The sequence below is a fragment of the Tupaia chinensis genome, unplaced genomic scaffold (genome assembly GCF_000334495.1).
Source record: "Tupaia chinensis unplaced genomic scaffold, TupChi_1.0 Scaffold000133_1, whole genome shotgun sequence".
Classification (NCBI taxonomy): domain Eukaryota; kingdom Metazoa; phylum Chordata; class Mammalia; order Scandentia; family Tupaiidae; genus Tupaia; species Tupaia belangeri.
The window spans coordinates 1,273,013-1,291,243 of NW_006159602.1; the positions used below are offsets into that span (position 1 = coordinate 1,273,013).

Below are 18,231 nucleotides of genomic sequence, written 5' to 3' on the forward strand. Positions count from 1 at the left end.
CTGGAAAAACCCTAGCTCAGTCCTAAGAGGGGCATAAGAAAGCTTCATTAGGTATTTGACACATAGAGCAAAGTTACTGACAATTTAAGAGCCTTGTGATGCTCTTGAGACAGACACTGGAACCAAATATAATTAAAATGTAGACAACTCAAGAATGTAGCGAAGACCCGTCCAAGGAGCTGGATGAAGGAGAAAGGAGGCTCTTGAAGAAGGGCTGCATATTGGCACATTGCAAACTCTGTAGCACAGACCGAGCCAGGTCTGCTCCAGGCAAGGCCGGGACTAAGTCCCTAAAGGACAAATTAATCTAAATGCCTCCAATATCTGCAGAAAGGAAAAATTCACAGAACTTCGTACTGTTTCATCTATAGAAGGGAATTCATTAACATAGAAGAAACTTCTCTTGTTAGACATCAAACAATGCTGACTTAATTGGAAAGAGAGACAGTCTGTACAATGGTTCTTTTTTTTTCCTAACGGCCAGGAGCAAGAATTTAGAAAACAGTCTTCACATGCATAAAATGTAAATGGTTCCAAATTATCACTGCTTAGGAAAAATGCACAGAAAAATCCCTAGTGGTCATCACAAGCCTCACATTCTCTTAGTGTATTCAGACAAGTGCTGAGATCACTTCTCATCGTTGGCATTGTGGAGGGTGTCTTGAATAAGAAGGACTTCGTGGTTATTTTCTAACCTTTTCTGCTATGCTTTTAGAATAGAAACCCTTGGAGGAAAAACTTATGCAGTTTCTTCTATAATTTATACAGCCCTGCTTAAATTTACCAAGCAGTTTGTTATTCACTCTATAATAGCCAAAAAAAAAAAAGGATAAAGAAAAGAAAAGGGTAAAACATTTTCAGAGAAAAGACTATAAATTACTAAAAGACAAGTCCTCTAAAGTTCAGCAAAAATATGAATGTTTCACATACTCTATTCAAAAGTTTAACTTTTGGGAACCAGCAGTTAGCGTAATGGTTATGTCGCTGGACTCCCACGTAGTCGACCGCGGTTCACGTCCCGGACCCGGTGGCTTAAAACTCATGCCGGGCATGTGTGCATGCGTGCCCAAGATCCCAAGAGGAGAATGGAGAAGGGATTGTGGCGTGACCATCCCCCCTGGGGGGTGATTTCTCGCTTTCTGTCTCTATGTCTCTCTCTGTCTGGTGAGCGCATGCGCCCTATAGTGAAAATCTCTCCAAAAAAAAAAAAAAAGTTTAACTTTTGTGGGACCAGCAGTTGGTATAACGACTATGTCGCTGGACTCTCATGTAGTTGACTGCAATTCGAGTCCTGGACCTGGTCGCTTAAACTCACGCCAGGTGCGTGTGCATGTGTGCCCAAGATCCCGAGAGAAAAATGGAGGAGAAGGGATTGCGGCGTGGCCATACCCCCTGGGAGGTGATTTCTTGCTTTCTCTCTCTCTGTCTCTGTCTTTCTGGTGAGCACACACGCCCTACAGCAAAAACCTCTCAAAAAAAAAAAAATTAACTTTTGCAGCAGCAGCAAAATATCAAACAACTTTAAATATTTGCTTTAAATGATAAGAAATTAATTCTTTATAAGGACTCTAGGAAGGCAGGAAAGAGGTGGAGAAAAGTATTTTGAGAGCTATCAACTACTTAGATGTTATAAATTCCATGAATTCCTTATCTATTATATGAATAAAAGAGCATCTTAGTCTCTTGTCTCTTGTAAAATCAAGAAGTCAGGAAATAACCAAGTTCCCAGCAAAAGAGAGAACGGGAGACGTTGTGAAGGAATAGTTTCATTGTACTATTTTTAAATGGTGTTAACTTTTAGAGTAGTGATGCCTTAACAAAGCATCAGTATGAGCAATTGCAAGTTAAAGTTGAACACAAGCCAGATTTCAGATTACGTTTCCTCTTATAATGTTAAACTCAATTATAGTTTAGTGTGTGCTGATTTTATTTAAAACCTTCTGGAAAAATCACTTTGCCAAGTACCACTCCTGTCCCTTTATTTTCCCCCAACACCGAGTGTTTGGAAAGGTAATGACATTTGGGGCGTCTTACTCAATCAAATTTATTGTGCAACTGTGTACTTTGTACTAGTCTCGAATTTTAAACTGTGTCACAGAACATAAAGTATACCTACAGCAGCCATGGAATTGAGTTGATCGATATAGAATTCAGGCCAACTTGTAGCTCCCTTGTTCTCTTCCTGGTCCTAAAAAGAGAGGGGGGAAAAATGATATACCACAGATGTATACACACAATAGCTGTAAGCACATTTGATTTCCAGAACATCTAGACGATGGCCCATGCAAACTATTAGAAGACACTAGGGCAGGAGTATTTATTTTTAAATGTTGGCTTTAAATCATTGTACTGCTCAGTTGACTAGGGTGGTCTTCCCAATCCAATTTTCACAGAGTATACTGAAACTAGGTGTGACATGAGGACAGTCACTGAACCACGGATCACGGGCAATTTAATGGGAACTTAGCCACACCACGATGTCAAGGTGGGCACACACTGGGAAGCCCTAAGGACAAACAACCTCTGAGTCCCATGTCACACTAAGGATAGTACTGCTGGATAACACACCTGGCTGGAATCCGGGAGAGATGGCGACTTGTCTTAAACTGATCAAAGGAACCAGAGTTTTTAAGTTTCTTTATTCAAACTCCAGCTGACAGAAAAAATTTGAAGAGTTGCATGTGATGTGACCAAAACAGGGTAGTACCTCAGCTGGAAATAGGATGAAACCTGACATGGAATTGAAGGTACTAACATGAACCACTATAGTTCCAGGCCTAGCCCTCAGGCTGTAAAGTCTTGTGAATTTTGATAGAAAATGCAGTGTATCTGAGCAGAAAAGAACTAAAAAAATCCAAGGAATTCAGGAACCCATCCTAAACCACCCCAGTTAGTCTTGCATCTTATAGACTAAGATGATCTGGAGCCAGTCCCTGAGCCATCAGAATTTCTCTGGATGCCTATCTGTACTAAATCTCAGGACATCATTGAATCTGGCCTCCGCTTGACTGAGGCATATGGAGCCCAGCAGAAGATGGCATTATGGTCAGGGATTTCTATGCATTTTTGCACACCTGTGCAACTGGAAGTCATTTGTGTGATTGAACAGGCCTGAAAAGGAAATTTTAAACTATTCTCTAGTTTCATAGGGAGAGAGCAACTAACACAGTTAATAGCTCCTGTCCCCTTGGAAAAGGACTCCATGGATACATGGCTGCTGGATACATGGATGGCTGCTGCCTGATGATGAGGTAGCTACTACCTATTCTGTCTTCACATTGCATTTAGTAGCCTAATTCATTAGAACCCCAGTCCTTGGGAGAGTGGTTTCAAGGTGGGGCTTTTAATTTCAGTCCTCATATTTTATCTTAAAAAATAAAATAAAATAAGGCATGTATACAATGCTTCTGCTAGACAATGAAATAAAATTTAAAATAAGGAAAACATTGAAAAAAAAAAAAGTAAATCTTTCCAGACAGGTCTATAAGGATGGAATAAAAGAAATGCACTTTCAAAACTCTTTTTTTAAGTAGTCACAACAAGGGGACAAAGTAGCTATTACTCACGGTGCCTTAAAAACTGGCAGTAACTGATACCTGAACTCAGGCAGTTGTGCGAATTTCATTTGGAGACTGAACAAGCCAGATGATGGGGACAAAGGCTACAGTAGTAGCTTTGAAGTTGGACTGGATTACACTCCCATGGCTTCAGAAAGTTTAGGAAATCTGATGAGTTTCTAGAACAGCCCTTGATTATAATTTAACATGTTAATAAAATGGCTATACTGGTAGTATAAATACTGAACCCTTCTTTCCTGTTAAAAGGGGACTATTAAAATTAGTAAAGCCCCGCTGTTACCAATGTATTTAACAAGCCAAAACCCACAGTGATACTCAATGGTATTTGAACCTATAAAATGAAATAGAAGGTGCCAGATTGTTCTATTCCCCCAAACTAGGGCAAATTTCCAGAACTAAAACAGAATCAAGTTCTGTGCCCACGGTCCCACAAGAGCCTCTCTGTTATAAACTTAATAGTCACGGACACAGAATACAGATCATTTTAGAAAATGTAGATGAGCATATAGAGAACAACCTTTACACTTAGAAATGCTTTAATCATTCAAACAGATTAAGAGTAGGCCCAGATGTAATAGTCAAAATAAGCAAAAGAAAGCATTTTCATTTCACATGCCTCTGTGCTGAGAAAATCAGATGAGCTAAAGTCTGTGAAAGCTTCTTATAAAAGTACTAATTGTATCACTCTGTTCCTGGAGGGGATGCTCAGAATTCTTTGTGTATTATCCCATATAGAGTCCTGGACATGAGACATGCCAATGAGGGTCTCTTCTATTAAAGTAACTGCTGATGGGCATGCACTATGTCTGAGGGGGTCTTCCACTAGGCCATGGGAAATATATATTATGAAAAAACTCCACATATGGATTTCAAAAGTTTTTGTACCACGATAAACTCCTATTTTAATTCCATTTTCTCATGAATGTTTTTAAGTTCTCTTGTATATTCCTATAGGAGGGCAACTGGGCCCCAAGTACAATGAGCCTCTAACATGTATTATTCTTTGACCCATCTATCTCAATAATAGCTGGAGGGTTTTTTGTTTTTAGAGAGATATTTTTCCTTTAGGGTAAGTGTGCTCACTGGAGAGACAGAGAAAGATAGAGACAGAAAGTGAGAAATCTCCCTCCAGAGGAAATTGCCCAATCTGCAATCCCTTCTCCTCTAGTTTCCTCTCAGGTTTCTGGGCACGCACATACATGTGCCGTGTGAGTTTTAAACTGCCAGGTCCGGGACTCAAACCGCGGTTGACTACATGGGAGTCCAGCAATGTAACCATTACGCCATCTGCTGGTCCTAATAGCTGTTTTTTGTTTTCGTTTTCGTTTTTGTTTTTAAGGAAACAAGTAGAAAAATATACAAGAGTATATAAATTGTGTTAGCTGTAATGGAATCAACAAGTATCCAACACTTACACAGCTAACTATGTGGCAAATACTGCCCGCTCTAAGCACTGTACTCTTCCCTACCTAGTGAGGTAGGTATTATTATTATTACAATCATTTTTACTGAAGAGAAAATGAGAGGCAAAGAGAGCTTAGGTGAGTTGTTAAAGGTCTGACAGCTGGAAATGCAGGGGCAGTGGGGAAAAGTCAGGACAACCTCTTTCCTAAGATTAGACTCAGCAATACACACTAAGTGCAATGCTGACTTAACCACTTTGCCATCAGGGAACTCACATACGGCTAGTGATCAAAAATGAGTTCACCTTTCCCTAAGCCTCTCATGCTAGGCTTGCTACATTCAACAACACTTTTGAACATGGTTATTACTTTTTTAACCAAGTTATTTTTAGTCTGGAATGTGTTCTTTGATTTTTCCATAGGCATATAGGTTTACATTGTTTTATTCAATCGCATATCCTGCTTTTCACACAAAATTACGTAATAACATTTTCCTTCTTGCCATAAGGTTTGTAATGGTTTTTCTAAATGTTTTCATGTTCCTTTCAATGCATGAATGTATTAACCATTTAACTTTTTCTCCCTATTTTATTTTATTCGAAGGCCTGGTGTCTTATCCAGATTACCTCTGATCCCTGCTCTAGACTTTTTTTTTTTTTTTTTTTGGAGAGGTTTTTGCTATAGGGTGCGTGTGCTCGCCAGACAGAGAGAGACAGAGAGACAGAAAGCGAGAAATCACCCCCAAGGGGGGATGGCCACGCCGCAATCCCTTCTCCTCTATTCTCCTCTCGGGATCTTGGGCACGCACGCACGCACACACGCCCGGCGTGAATTTTAAGCCACTGGGTCTGGGACTCAAACTGCGTTTGACTACATGGGAATCCAGCGACATATCCATTATGCTAACTGCTGGTCAACTCTCTCCAGACTTTTTGTGAGAACTCTCTGGTCATCATCAATGTCTCAACTCTCTATGTATCTACTCTACATCTGCACATAGTAGTTTTAAAGCTTTTCCCTAACTTGTTCTGTTCTATTACATCTCTCAGCCTAAAGGCCATCTTAATTTGCCAGAGAGCATGTGCACTTACCAGAGGGAGATGGGGGTGGGAATGGGGAGGTGGATGGATGTACCTCCCAGTAGGACATGACCAAGCCATGATTCCTTCTTCATTTCTCCATTCTGTCAAGATTTGGGGCATGCACATACATGTGCCCAACATGTCTTTCAGGTCATAGGGACTGGAATTTGAACCCCTGGTCAGCTATGCGGGATCCAGCTGCCTGAACCACCAGATCATGGAGCCAGCCTTTTGATGGATATTTCTTAGCAGCACCTAAAAATTAGCTGACAGCATTGAGCAGTTCTTGACACAAAATTGCAAACAAATACCTCCCTAAATCACACAAATCTAACCCTACTTTTAGTTACCTTCTTAACCAATTCTGTCGTAACTTTTCTCTAATCAAAAATATTAGGGCCAGCCAGTGGCATAGTGCTTAAAGTAGTTGGATTTCACAAGATTGACCATGTGGTTTGAGTCCCAGACCCAGCAGCCTGAGAAACACACCAGATGCATGTACACGTGTACCCAAAATCCTCAAAGAAGGGAGAGGAAGGATGGTGGCACCGTCCCCCATGGTGGTCCTTTCTCCTCTCCCTCTCCCCCATCTCCTTGTTTCTCTCTGTCAAGCACATGTGACCTCTGACAAATTAAAGGGAAACAAAGAATATTAACTTAATTCTAAAAAAAAGACTTTACTCTTTTAAAAATATTTATTATTGAGGTCGGCAGGTGGCGTGGTGGTTAAGGGCACTGGACTCCCACATGGCCAACTGTAGTTCGAGTCCCAGATCTAGAGGCTTGCTTTCTCATTTTCCTTCTCTCTCTTACTCTGCCCACCTCTGGTCAAATTGGAATAGATAAATAAGTTGAATAAAATAAATCTTTAAAAAATTATTAGTTATTTTCTTTAGGTAGTTTTTAAATTTTGCTTGGGGTTGGCAGGTGGTATGATTGTTGAGGTACTGGATTCTCACATAGCTAACCACAGTTCACATCCTAGACCCGGGAGCTTGCATTCTCACATTCTCTCTCTCTCTCTATCTTTCTGTGGTCAAACTAAAAATAAATAAAATTAAATAAATAATTATTTTTTTAAGATTTGCTGTGGGGTGTGTGTAGGAGACAGAGGTTGTGGGGTGCAGTGAGAAAACCCTCCCCAGAGAGATGACCTTGCTACAGTCTCTTCTTTTCCATTTTTATCTTGGGATTTGGACATGCATACATACACACACGGTATTTTTTTCCAAGCTGCCAGGTCGAGGACTCAAACTGTGATGTTGATTATGTAGCTCCAGCTGCCTTAACCAGCATGACACTGGCTGGCCCTGCTTTTACTCTCTTTTAACACAGATTATCAGCTACAGTTAATAATGCCTAGAGAATACTGTCATATGAGAATACAAATTCTAGCACCCACGTTAAATGCTCCTTGCAATTTTACCATGTGGTTTGAGTCCCAGACCCAGCAGACTGAGAAACACACCAGATGCATGTGCACGTGTACCCAAAATCCTGAAGGAAGGGATAACTCATATTAGAATCTAGTTTTGTTTTCTCTTTAAAATGGTATAAGCATTTATATTTATATGCTATCTTTGGAATGGCTATTATGTTAGATAATTAGAATTGAACTGATATAAACATTTTATGTTGTTAAATTCTCCATTGATTACTTGTTCTGGGGAATACTTACATATTTTTAAAAAGATGACACAGTGATAAGATGAAAGAGGTCATTAGAAGATGAGATTATGTAACTTACTTTTTTATTTACTTAATTAATTTTTTCCCATAAGTTTTAACATATCTGGAGCCCCTTTCCTTCTATCCAAAATAAGAGCGTATGACTGGACTGATTCTAAAGTTCCTACAAGCCCCAAGATTCTTTATCAGTTGGACAGTGAGATGCCATGAAAAGCACAATGTATACTGTACTTAGTTTGATGTCTCAATTTCTAACATTGATAATTTAAATTTATATTGTTCAGTGATTCAGTTACGAGACTGTTAATTTTATTTTTTATTTCATTTTCTTTTATACATTCAATCACATTATGATTTGGCTTACAAAATGGATATTTCCACAGGTGAACATTTCTCCCTAGTACAGTTGATAAAACTATAAAATATCTTCAACAGATAATACCACATACTTTTGTGCCATTAATGCTTTGACTCCCTATTTTTCTTCTAAATGTCCTTCCTCAGACCCTCCTCTTTCACACACACTATATCTGGTATTTATATCTATATACTGTGTTTCTATATCCTTTAGTCAATTAGTTTCAGTCATAGGGTGCGGACACTTGGTGTATATTAAGTGGGGACATACAATGCCTCTCCTTCATAGCCTGGCTTGCTTCACTCAGCAGTAAATCTTCCATATTCATCCACTTCCTGTCAAAAGCCAGGGTTTTGTTGATTTTTATGGCTGAATAGTATTCCATAGAGTATATGTGCCACAGTTTTTCTATCTATTCATCTGTTCGTGGGCATCTGGGTTGTTTCCATGACTCAGCAATTGTGAATAGTGCTGCAATAAACATCGATGTGCAAGCACTTTTCCAATTAAGTATGAGACTGTTAATTTTTAATAGTTATTTCTTTTGCAAGATAGCTGTATAATAGGGGTGTGGGAGAGTTCTCAACATAAATTATTTAATTATTTCTCCAATTTGACTCTTCTGTTTCCTTAGAATCTGATCGTGAGATGTCCACAAGAGAATATCATGGACAAGATTTCCTGCTGGACAGGATTCACCTTAAACATTCTGCCTTTGCTTCCAGCTTATACCGACTACTGTTTAAACTCCCTTTTCTGGATTGCTTACTTGGCTCTCATTATACCAAATTCTTGGGGTAGAGGAACTCTATGCTATTGGAAAAGGGAACTTGTACAGTATAGGGGACCATCAAGATTGCTGGCTGAATGTCTTTCTTTCTCTTTCTTTCTTCTTTTTTGATAAAGAAACATTAGCCTTGGGCAGGCTCCCTGGTGTACATTTTTCAGATCCCACATGATTCAAGTCCTGGATCTCACAGCTTGGAAAACATAATGGGTACTTGTGTATCTGTGCCCAAAATATTAACATGATGAAGAAATGAGGAGAGAGGGCTGTGATGACTGTGTCTCATAGGTGGGTACCTTCTCTTCTCTCTATCTCTTTTTCTCTGATGAATACATGTACCTTCTAGCAGATTTTTTAAAAAGAAATGAATTCTCTCTCTCTCTCTCTCTCTCTCTCTCTCTTTCTAATATTGTTTCAGTCCAAATCTCTGGTCAATGGCTTACAAAAAAATTCCAAGAGATTGACCATTCTAATTCCCTCTAAATGCATAAGGGTATATTTACCTTTCTCAACATCACATTGCTCATAAGAATAAATTTGGCATTGTTTATTTTTCAGTCTTTTTGAGGTACATATTCATAGCTATGTCCTGGATTTCTGTCTCTCCATTTACTATTGTCTTTATTACCCACAACCAAGTCGACTATATTCCACTTTCCTCACCAACAATAGACAAGCATTCTTGGTTAATTGCTAGCTATGTGACCTTCAGGCTGTCAAGTTAAAGAACTTCAGGTTTAGTTTCTTTATCTGTGAAATAGGTGTTTATAGCATAGGGTTGTGAGGATTTAGAAAGTTAATGCAAATAATGACTAGGATCAAAATAATAAAGAACGGCAAGTGTTGGCAAGACTATGGTGAAAAGGGAACTCTCTTACATTACTGGTAGGAATATAAATTAGTACAACCTTTGCAAAAAACAATATGAAGGTTTCTCAAAAATCTACAAATAGAAGTTCCACATGACCCAGTAATCCTACTTCTTAGTATTTACACAAAGGATTTTTTTTTTAGAAAAACACTCAATTGGAAAAATATATGCACATTCATATTTACAGCAGCATTATTTACAATTGCTAAAACATGGAACCAACCTAAGTGTCAGAAAACTGATGTCTGTGTTAAAAAACTGTGGCAAAGGGACAGCAGTTAGTGTAATGGCTATGTCGCTGGACTCCCACATAGTCGACTGCGGTTCAAGTCCCAGACCCTGTGGCTTAAACTCACGCCGGGTGCGTGTGCGTGCATGCCCAAGATCCCGAGAGGAGAATGGAGGAGAAGGGATTGCGATGTGACCATCCCCCCTGGGGGGTGATTTCTCACTTTCTGTCTCTCTGTCTCTCTCTGCCTTTCTGGTGAGCGCACACGCCCTACAGCAAAAACCTTTCAAAAAAAAAATACTGTGGCACATATATACTATGGAATATTACACAGCTATAAGAGACAATGAGATCCTATTGTTTAACTCAAAATGGATGAATATAGATGGCTTAATGTTGAGCGAAGTGAGTCAGACTTTGAAAGATACATATTGTATATCCTCACTGAATTTGTACTGAGTGCTACAGCAGAGGTTGAGAGATTTGCAAAGGTGATGGTCCAGAGGATGAGGGTAAATGCTAGAGTCTGTGGTGGGGGAGAGTGGAGGGTAGAGAGTGGGAGCTGGAGGGTAGGAATAAGGTACAAGAGGAGGAAACATTTTATGGACAGAAAAACTTAACAAAGAAAATTAAAATAGAACATGTTCATTATGAAATTAACTATACTCTGTTATGTAGCAGGTTATTTCACAAATTGGTTTAATTATATATGTTTATTAGGATTAAAGTATCCATGATGACATTTCTATTCATCCCAATAATTTCAAGCTAATTGCTGATTTGTCATGTATTTTTTATTTCTATCCTTGATTATAGCTTTATTGAAGACAAAAAAGTGACTACATTAAAAAGAAAAAAGCTAATGCAAATATATAGACACACAGAACATGTTCAATAAACATTAGCCACAATGATTAACGATATAGCTCCAGCATCTCCAGTCATGGCTATTCTGAGTCCTTGTTACTAGAACTGTAAAAATTGGAGCAACCAGTTTGGAAACAAATTTTGGCAGAAATTGTTCATATTTAAAATATATATATATAAATCTACTTTCAGGACTTCAGCCCATAGTTACATATTCCCACTCGCACAGATACACATCACAGACTTTTCACTGCAGCACTGTTTGAATTAGCAAATGATAGAAAAGGAAACACATATATGAAGTGGAGAAAGGTTGGATAAATTACTTGTAGCAATAACAAGGAATGAAGCAGAGATACATAATACTAAAAATAAACAAATAATACAAGTGGACTTCAAAAACTGTTGGAAAATGAAATTACATATGAATTTATTTTGATGCAAAAAATTTTTGAAATCCATGTACTTTTAAAATAATATGTTTTCACTAAACTTTTTCAAAATCCCTTGTATTGTTGAGGGAAAAAAACTTCACAATTTTATTTTCCATTTATAGTGAAAAATGTGTATAATTTATACTTAAACATTTCCAGAACAAATACAGGTTGACTACCCCTAATTTGAAAATCTGGAATGCTCCGAAATCCAAAAATTTTGAACAATGATGCGATGCCACAAGTGGAAAATTCTACATCAATCTCATGGTATGTGTTGCAGTCAAATTGCTGCAATATGAACACACACACACACACGTGTATATATATTATATATAACAACATATATATAATGTTGTATTGCTATAGTACAAATGTGTATGTGTGTATACCTTCAGTTTATGTGTGTTAGGCATTATAGGAAATACGAATGGACACCTTGTTTTCATATTTGGACTTGAGTACCAACCCTAAGATATCTTATTATGTATATGCAATATATTCTAGAACCCAAGAAAATGTTGAAAAATTAGAAATCTGAAATACTTCTGATCCCAAGCACAGGATTAGTGACACTCAAACTGTCCAACAAAACTTAAAAATGGCTAACCTCTGGGCAGAAGTAAAGCAGTCTTTAATTTCTAAACTTTTGCCCAAATCAAATTTTTATTTTACCAAGAACATGCTGTATTTCCACAATTAAAATAGAAGTAACAGGGCCAGACAGTGGTAGAGTAATAAAATGTGACACTCTGAGGGGCTTAACCACACAAGTAGATTCCCAGTCCATGCCTAGAGATCTCCCAGCATACCCTAAGCACTGACACACACATGATCCAGTGCTGGCTGGCGGAGCACAGACTACAGCACCAACGTCCTGTTAGCAGCTCACTCTCTCTCTCTCACGTGTTCTCTCTCTCTCAGAAGAAATAAACTTTAATAAATAAAAGTTCTAAAGCATGATGCATTCTGTTAGGATAAGAGCTTTGCATTGCTTTTCCTGGTGTTCAGGATAACATGAAATACATTGACATCATCCAGAATTTGGAATGTTTCTGTCTTCCATTTCCAGTATACTCTGCGCCCTCTCAAAGCAAATAATTGAAAGCATATCTCTACAAATTGTCTTTTCTCACAGGATTTTCTACTTCTAAAACACTATAACCCCAGTATCAACTGCTTATGCAGACAAAGAAACTTCTTGGTCTGGGACAAGATTGATGTACCAGAGGCATGCTAAAATTTTCTAAATTTCCATACTCACATATTAGGAAATTTGTGTGACAATTTCCTGGTAGCAGATGAAGTCTTTTGTTGTTATCAGTAGGACTCAAAGTACAGTTGCAAAATTAAGTCTTTAAGTAAGAAAAATATTTTTTGTAATGACCACAGGACACTTAATAAAGTCATGTCCCCAGTAGCAATATGTAAGTATCGGAAAAGTTCTTCTTCAGTTTAAGATGCTATAAAGAAGGCCCAAGACAGACTGGTTTTGAGTCAATCGATCATAAAGGACATTTTCTGTGGCTGTTCGCTAGACCATGTACAACGGGCTAAAGCAACATTCGCTTGGTCATAAATCTCCATGTGTGCTGCTACAAATTCAAGAGATTCTTAGGTACTACTACTCAGACGGAAAAAAAGATACCCTCTTTCAACTGTCTAAATTGGCTACAAACCTTTTAGCAACCTACAACAGTACCACCAACTCAGAAATAGTGGAGACATATTACAGTTTAACTAAATGAATTTCCTTAGCAGAAGGATTTTGTTTCAGTATAATACAAAATAAATTTTCCTCTGATCATTTTCATGATAGACAGGCAACTTATTACTAACACAAATTTGTTCTATTTACAAAGAAAATGCTATTAGGAAAACTCATATTAACTGTGACCACATACAGGATCAAGAAATTCTATCCCTTATTAATGAGTAAAATAATCACCTTGTTGCCTTAAACTGTCAGCATGAGTCTGGATTTCATAGGCCTGGCTCCATATACTAATGAGCACAACAGACAATAAACACTTCCTCTCTCACCTAGAATTTTTAGAGAAAACCACACAAAAAAGAGCAGACAGGCTAAACTGTCTGTTCTATTAGGTATGTTTCGACATGTGGCTCTAAAAGAACTCAAATGAATGCTAGGGAATAGATGTCAATGTGAGATAGGTCCAAGCAACAGGGAAGGAAGAGCAGGATGGAAGGTGGAAAAATACTGTATGGAAGGCCTTGCTAGTAACTTTTCACTTATCCCCTTTTGGTTTAATAACAGTGAAAATAACATTGTCTCAAAAGACAGCCATGATGACATGTGGGACAATCTGGCAGACCAGGGGCCAGCAAACTTTCTTTTTTCCATAAAGAGTCATATGTAAAATATTTAGGTTTTACAGACCACACAGTCTGTCCTATTGTATAGTGTGGAAGCAGTCAGAGGTAACACTTAAACTAATGGGCATTTGCACGGTTCGATAACGTGCTATTTAGTAGAACAGGTGACTGGGCAGACTGAGCCCAGGGGTTGTACTTTGTCAACTCCTAGGCTAGATTAAGCTTGGCTCTCAAGAAGGCTAGACCACATCTGAATTCTAACTTGGTCACCAGCTACTTTCCATGTTTTTCCCTGCTCCCCTCTCTCTAGTAAGCCCCAGCTATAAATTAGGATCAGCTCATAAAATGTTTGGAATTTGCCCAGAAGCCTGTGCTTTTTCTAGAGAAGCAGTGACCCACCATGCCTGCAAAGTCTACCTTATTGCCAAGCTCACTGCTCCCTGCTCCCTGAACAGTTTAGTCCTATTTATTAAAATAGCATAGCATCACTAGGTCCTTTAAAGCCTGATTCTTGCTCCCAACTCTCTCTATCTTGCTCTCTTACTGGGAAAAAAAAACTAGGAAGTCCACAAACCTGGGGTCCTGAGGCTATTGCTTCTCTCATTCTTTCCAATACCTATCTCTAACCCTTATCAGTGAGCTAAAACTATATCCTACATTCAAGCTTGCCAAAGAAGGCAATTGATTTCAGAAAATAATGCCAAATTTCAAGATAGTCATGTGGTCCCTGGGACTGCCAATTCTGGTTACATTTCTTGGCCACTGCCACAATTATACATCAAGTGCATCTGTTGCCAAAATCCGGTTGAGCCCACACAAAGAATGATTACAGAACAGTGGCTTCCTCGTCTGCCAGGAAATCTAACATCTCCTCCTAAGCCACAGAATGTCAGTCATTTTTCTGGAAGAATTTGGGGATGACTTGCAATAACAATGACTTTCATATTTAGCATTTGGAATCATAAGTGAAAGAGTAAACCTCCTCCATTTTTCCTAATGTTATAAAACATCTGTATGTTTTTAAGGAAAACCATCAAAGAATTATGTAGTTGGTCTTTGACCCTAGAGATACCTAATATGGGTTTCCTTTCACAGGGTTTCCTTATGAGGTCACCAGCAGGCGATTCATCATCTGTTCTCTGAGGGAAGGTTTCTAGGAGTCCACAATCTCCTGGAGTTAACACTCATAAATTGTTAGAAAATTTGCCACATACTGAATTGACAGATGTCTCCTTGTAATCTCAGGCACTTGCTAGCCTTAGTTTTACTCCTGGGAACTGCATGGAGTAAGTCTAATCTTTCCCATGAACAACCACCCTGGAAATATTTAAACAATTTGAATAAAGTCATTATGTTCTCCCCAAATCATCTTTTTACCAAGCCAAAAATTCTCCACTGGCTGTATAGCACAAGTTTATCTTCCTCAATTCATAAACACATCTCAGATCTTTTATAAGTTTGTCGTGTTGGCGTGTTCATTATTTGCAGAGATAACTCCAACAAATATATCTAAGTTCCTAAGAAAGGTCTCTTCTGATATATTTATTATCAATGATTCATGACTGAAAGGGCATCTGGAAGATTTCTGACAGAAATATCTCTCCAAGAGGAAACAGAACAAGCTCTCACTCTCGATAGTTCACATGTATAACATTTATGGCTTAGAATAAAAGACAAATGTCATATGAGGCAGACACAGATATATATAGTTTTGTTTTATTAAGTGTGTGTGTGTGTGTGTATATACACACACATATATATAATAAATATATGTACATATTTATGTATACATATATACACAGTTAATAAAACAACATACATATGTATGTTGGATATACATATACAACATATACACCATATACATTTATATGTTGGATCTAGGAGATGCAACTAGATCCACATGGGAAGATGACTGCAAACTGGGATCTCCCAAGCACATGACTGTGTGCCTGGGATCTGGGCTGGCAGATGCCCCCTGTGGGGGCATCTCTCTCTCACACACCCCATTTCTCTCTCTCTCTCATAGAAGAAATAAACTTTTTAAAAAAGTATAGTTAGATATTTAAGTAAAGTGGGCTATGAACAAAATTGCTTTTTTTATTATAAGATTGAAGATGTTTAATCTCTGAAACATAAATCCAAATTAACGGAAGTGAAAATGAGTGAATAGGGCCTAGATTAATTAGCTGCCAAGAAACTTTGTGGGACACTTAAGTTCTTTTAGAGTATTGTTTTTCACCTCTCCAAATTACACTTTTGCTGTCTCTGCTTTTCTCCAGCACACGTATCCCCTCATACAATGTAGAATTTCTTCTGTATCTACATGTGAAGACTGACACCTCCTTTTCTCCCTCCCTTTCTCTGGTCTATGCAAACATTAAACCCAGTAGAGCTGATGTAAAATCCCACCTTTTCCCCATTGAAAGTCTTTTGTTATCATATCATGTACTCCGAAATAAAATATAGTTGAAGACCCGATCATTTGGAATGTTTACTTCTCTTCATCAATTCTCTAATTTTAGAATTCTATATTGATAAAGAATAATTTTAAAAGATAAAAGCATGGTGTGACTCACATCAGATATTTTTACTGAACTCATTAATAAATGAGGAAACTAATAGGATGTTACTACTGGTTCAAGATAGAAGCCAAAGAGTGGACATACTGGGTGGTCAGAAAAGTCAGGACATATTTTTCTATGCAAAAATGCATCATGACTTTCTGACAACCCAATATAACAGCATTATGAATGTTAGAGGTTGACAAATAGATGCAAAACTGGGCAAGAGGGCAATAATCAATTGTATCAGATACAATTTGCATTTCAATGGACAAGAATCATTTGAAGTGCTATCAATTTGGTTTGTTTTTATTTTAATTATCTACAGATGGGTAAAGATAGCTCAAAGACGATGAAAAGTAGAGATACCTCTGAAGAGTGTGATAGACACGATATCTAGTAAATCTCCACTTTGATAACTCCAGTGTAGGAGAATAAAAGATCCATGACTAGTAGTTCCTGGTTCAAGAAGACACAATCTATAAACAGAGAATGTGGAAGCCAAGCTGCATGACTAACACTCTGCTCCAGGCTCCTCACATCTAAATTATCTAAATGCTCAGGCTTGCCCAAATCTCTTGCTCGAGAACATCGACCCCATTCTGACCACATCACCTTCATTCTGTTTCTACTGCCTTGTCTAACCTGCATGCATGCTTCCTAGCTGTGCATTGCTGAGTCTCTCACTTGAGGTCTCTGAGCTGCTTACTATTCTATTCTATCTCCCTTAGAAAGGAACATTGGTCTTCAACCCTCTCCCAGGAATTTGTTGGTCAACTGTATGGGGTACTATACCACAGACTTTCTGAAATATTCATTGAAAGTTGAGAGGCCAGATAGTGGCACAGCTGTAAAGTGTGATCCTTTGTGAGGCACTCCCACATGGTGGGTTCTTGGCTCAAGGCTGAAGATATTGAGTATGCTGAGCATTCCCTTGCTCATGATCTGGGCTGGCTGAAAGCTGGGAGGTGGATCACAGCATTAGGACTCTGTTGGGGATGCTGTCCCTATGACTCTCTCTCTCATTCATTAAAGAAACAAACAAACAAACTTTAAGAGGGGGTGGAAAGCAGTGAACTAAGTGAGTTTAGACCCTCCAGCCAGAAAGAAGGCTATACTCCACCATTGCTCCCCAATAGTTGTCTGCTAAATCCCACAAGGACACAGCCGCGTTTTAAAACCTAAGTACCTGTGCAGACAGCCCAACTTTTCAACATGATTAACACTGAACTGCTGAATATAGGTTTTCTCTAGAGCAAAACAGGGACAGAATCTCTCTTTTTACTATGCTCATACTCAACAATGCTGAATTTAATCTAAAAAGTCATATTTGCTTTCCTTCTCATTCTTTTACTCATTTGACAAATATTTATTGAGTTCTATAATGGTCTAAGCATTGTGCTAGATATGGAATACATGAATAAAAGAGCAAAATCCCTGTTCTCCTTGTGAGTGGATGGATATGAGACATATGCATTTAGCACATGTAAGAATCACACATTTCCAAGCTTCAGAGCCGAGAGGTTCTAAGATGATTATAAGCTTACTCTGACAATATGTTCCAAGTCTTTGCAAGTACTATCTAGCTACAAAGAACTGTACCTATTTATATATTTCACACTCTCTTCTCAGGTAAAAAAATATATATATAGTCAATTATAACGAATGCTCTTGCATTTTTACTGAGCCACAGTCTTTATCAGTATATCCTCTAAGTTTAAAATAAAGATTAAGTGCAAACATTTCTGAATTCCACTGGAAATAACGCTTTGAAATACTTCCTTGATGGCGAGGAATGTCTTCTGTATGTCACCAACTTTACAATGGTAAAAATCATCAAAAATTTCTAAGTGGCCTGGGAACCAGCAGTTAGCGTAATGGCTGTGTCACTGGACTCCCACGTAGTCGAACGCCGTTCGCGTCCCACACCCGGTGGCTTAAAACTCACGCCGGGCACGTGTGCGTGCGTGCCCAAGATCCCGAGAGGAGAATGGAGGAGAAGGGATTGCGGCGTGACCATCACCCCTGGGGTGAG

At 38.4% G+C, this 18,231-nt stretch overlaps 1 protein-coding gene across 5 annotated transcripts in view; it reads right to left on the minus strand.

Moving 5' to 3' along the window:
* The window catches only part of DAAM1 (dishevelled associated activator of morphogenesis 1), a 206,134-nt gene that overhangs the window by 64,002 nt on the left and 123,901 nt on the right, over positions 1-18,231 (minus strand). For all 5 annotated transcript variants that reach the window (XM_006144833.3, XM_014586410.2, XM_014586413.2 and 2 more), the window contains one exon: positions 2,117-2,188. In XM_006144833.3, coding sequence (XP_006144895.1) covers positions 2,117-2,188 — 72 coding nt within the window. The remainder of the gene's footprint in view (positions 1-2,116; positions 2,189-18,231) is intronic.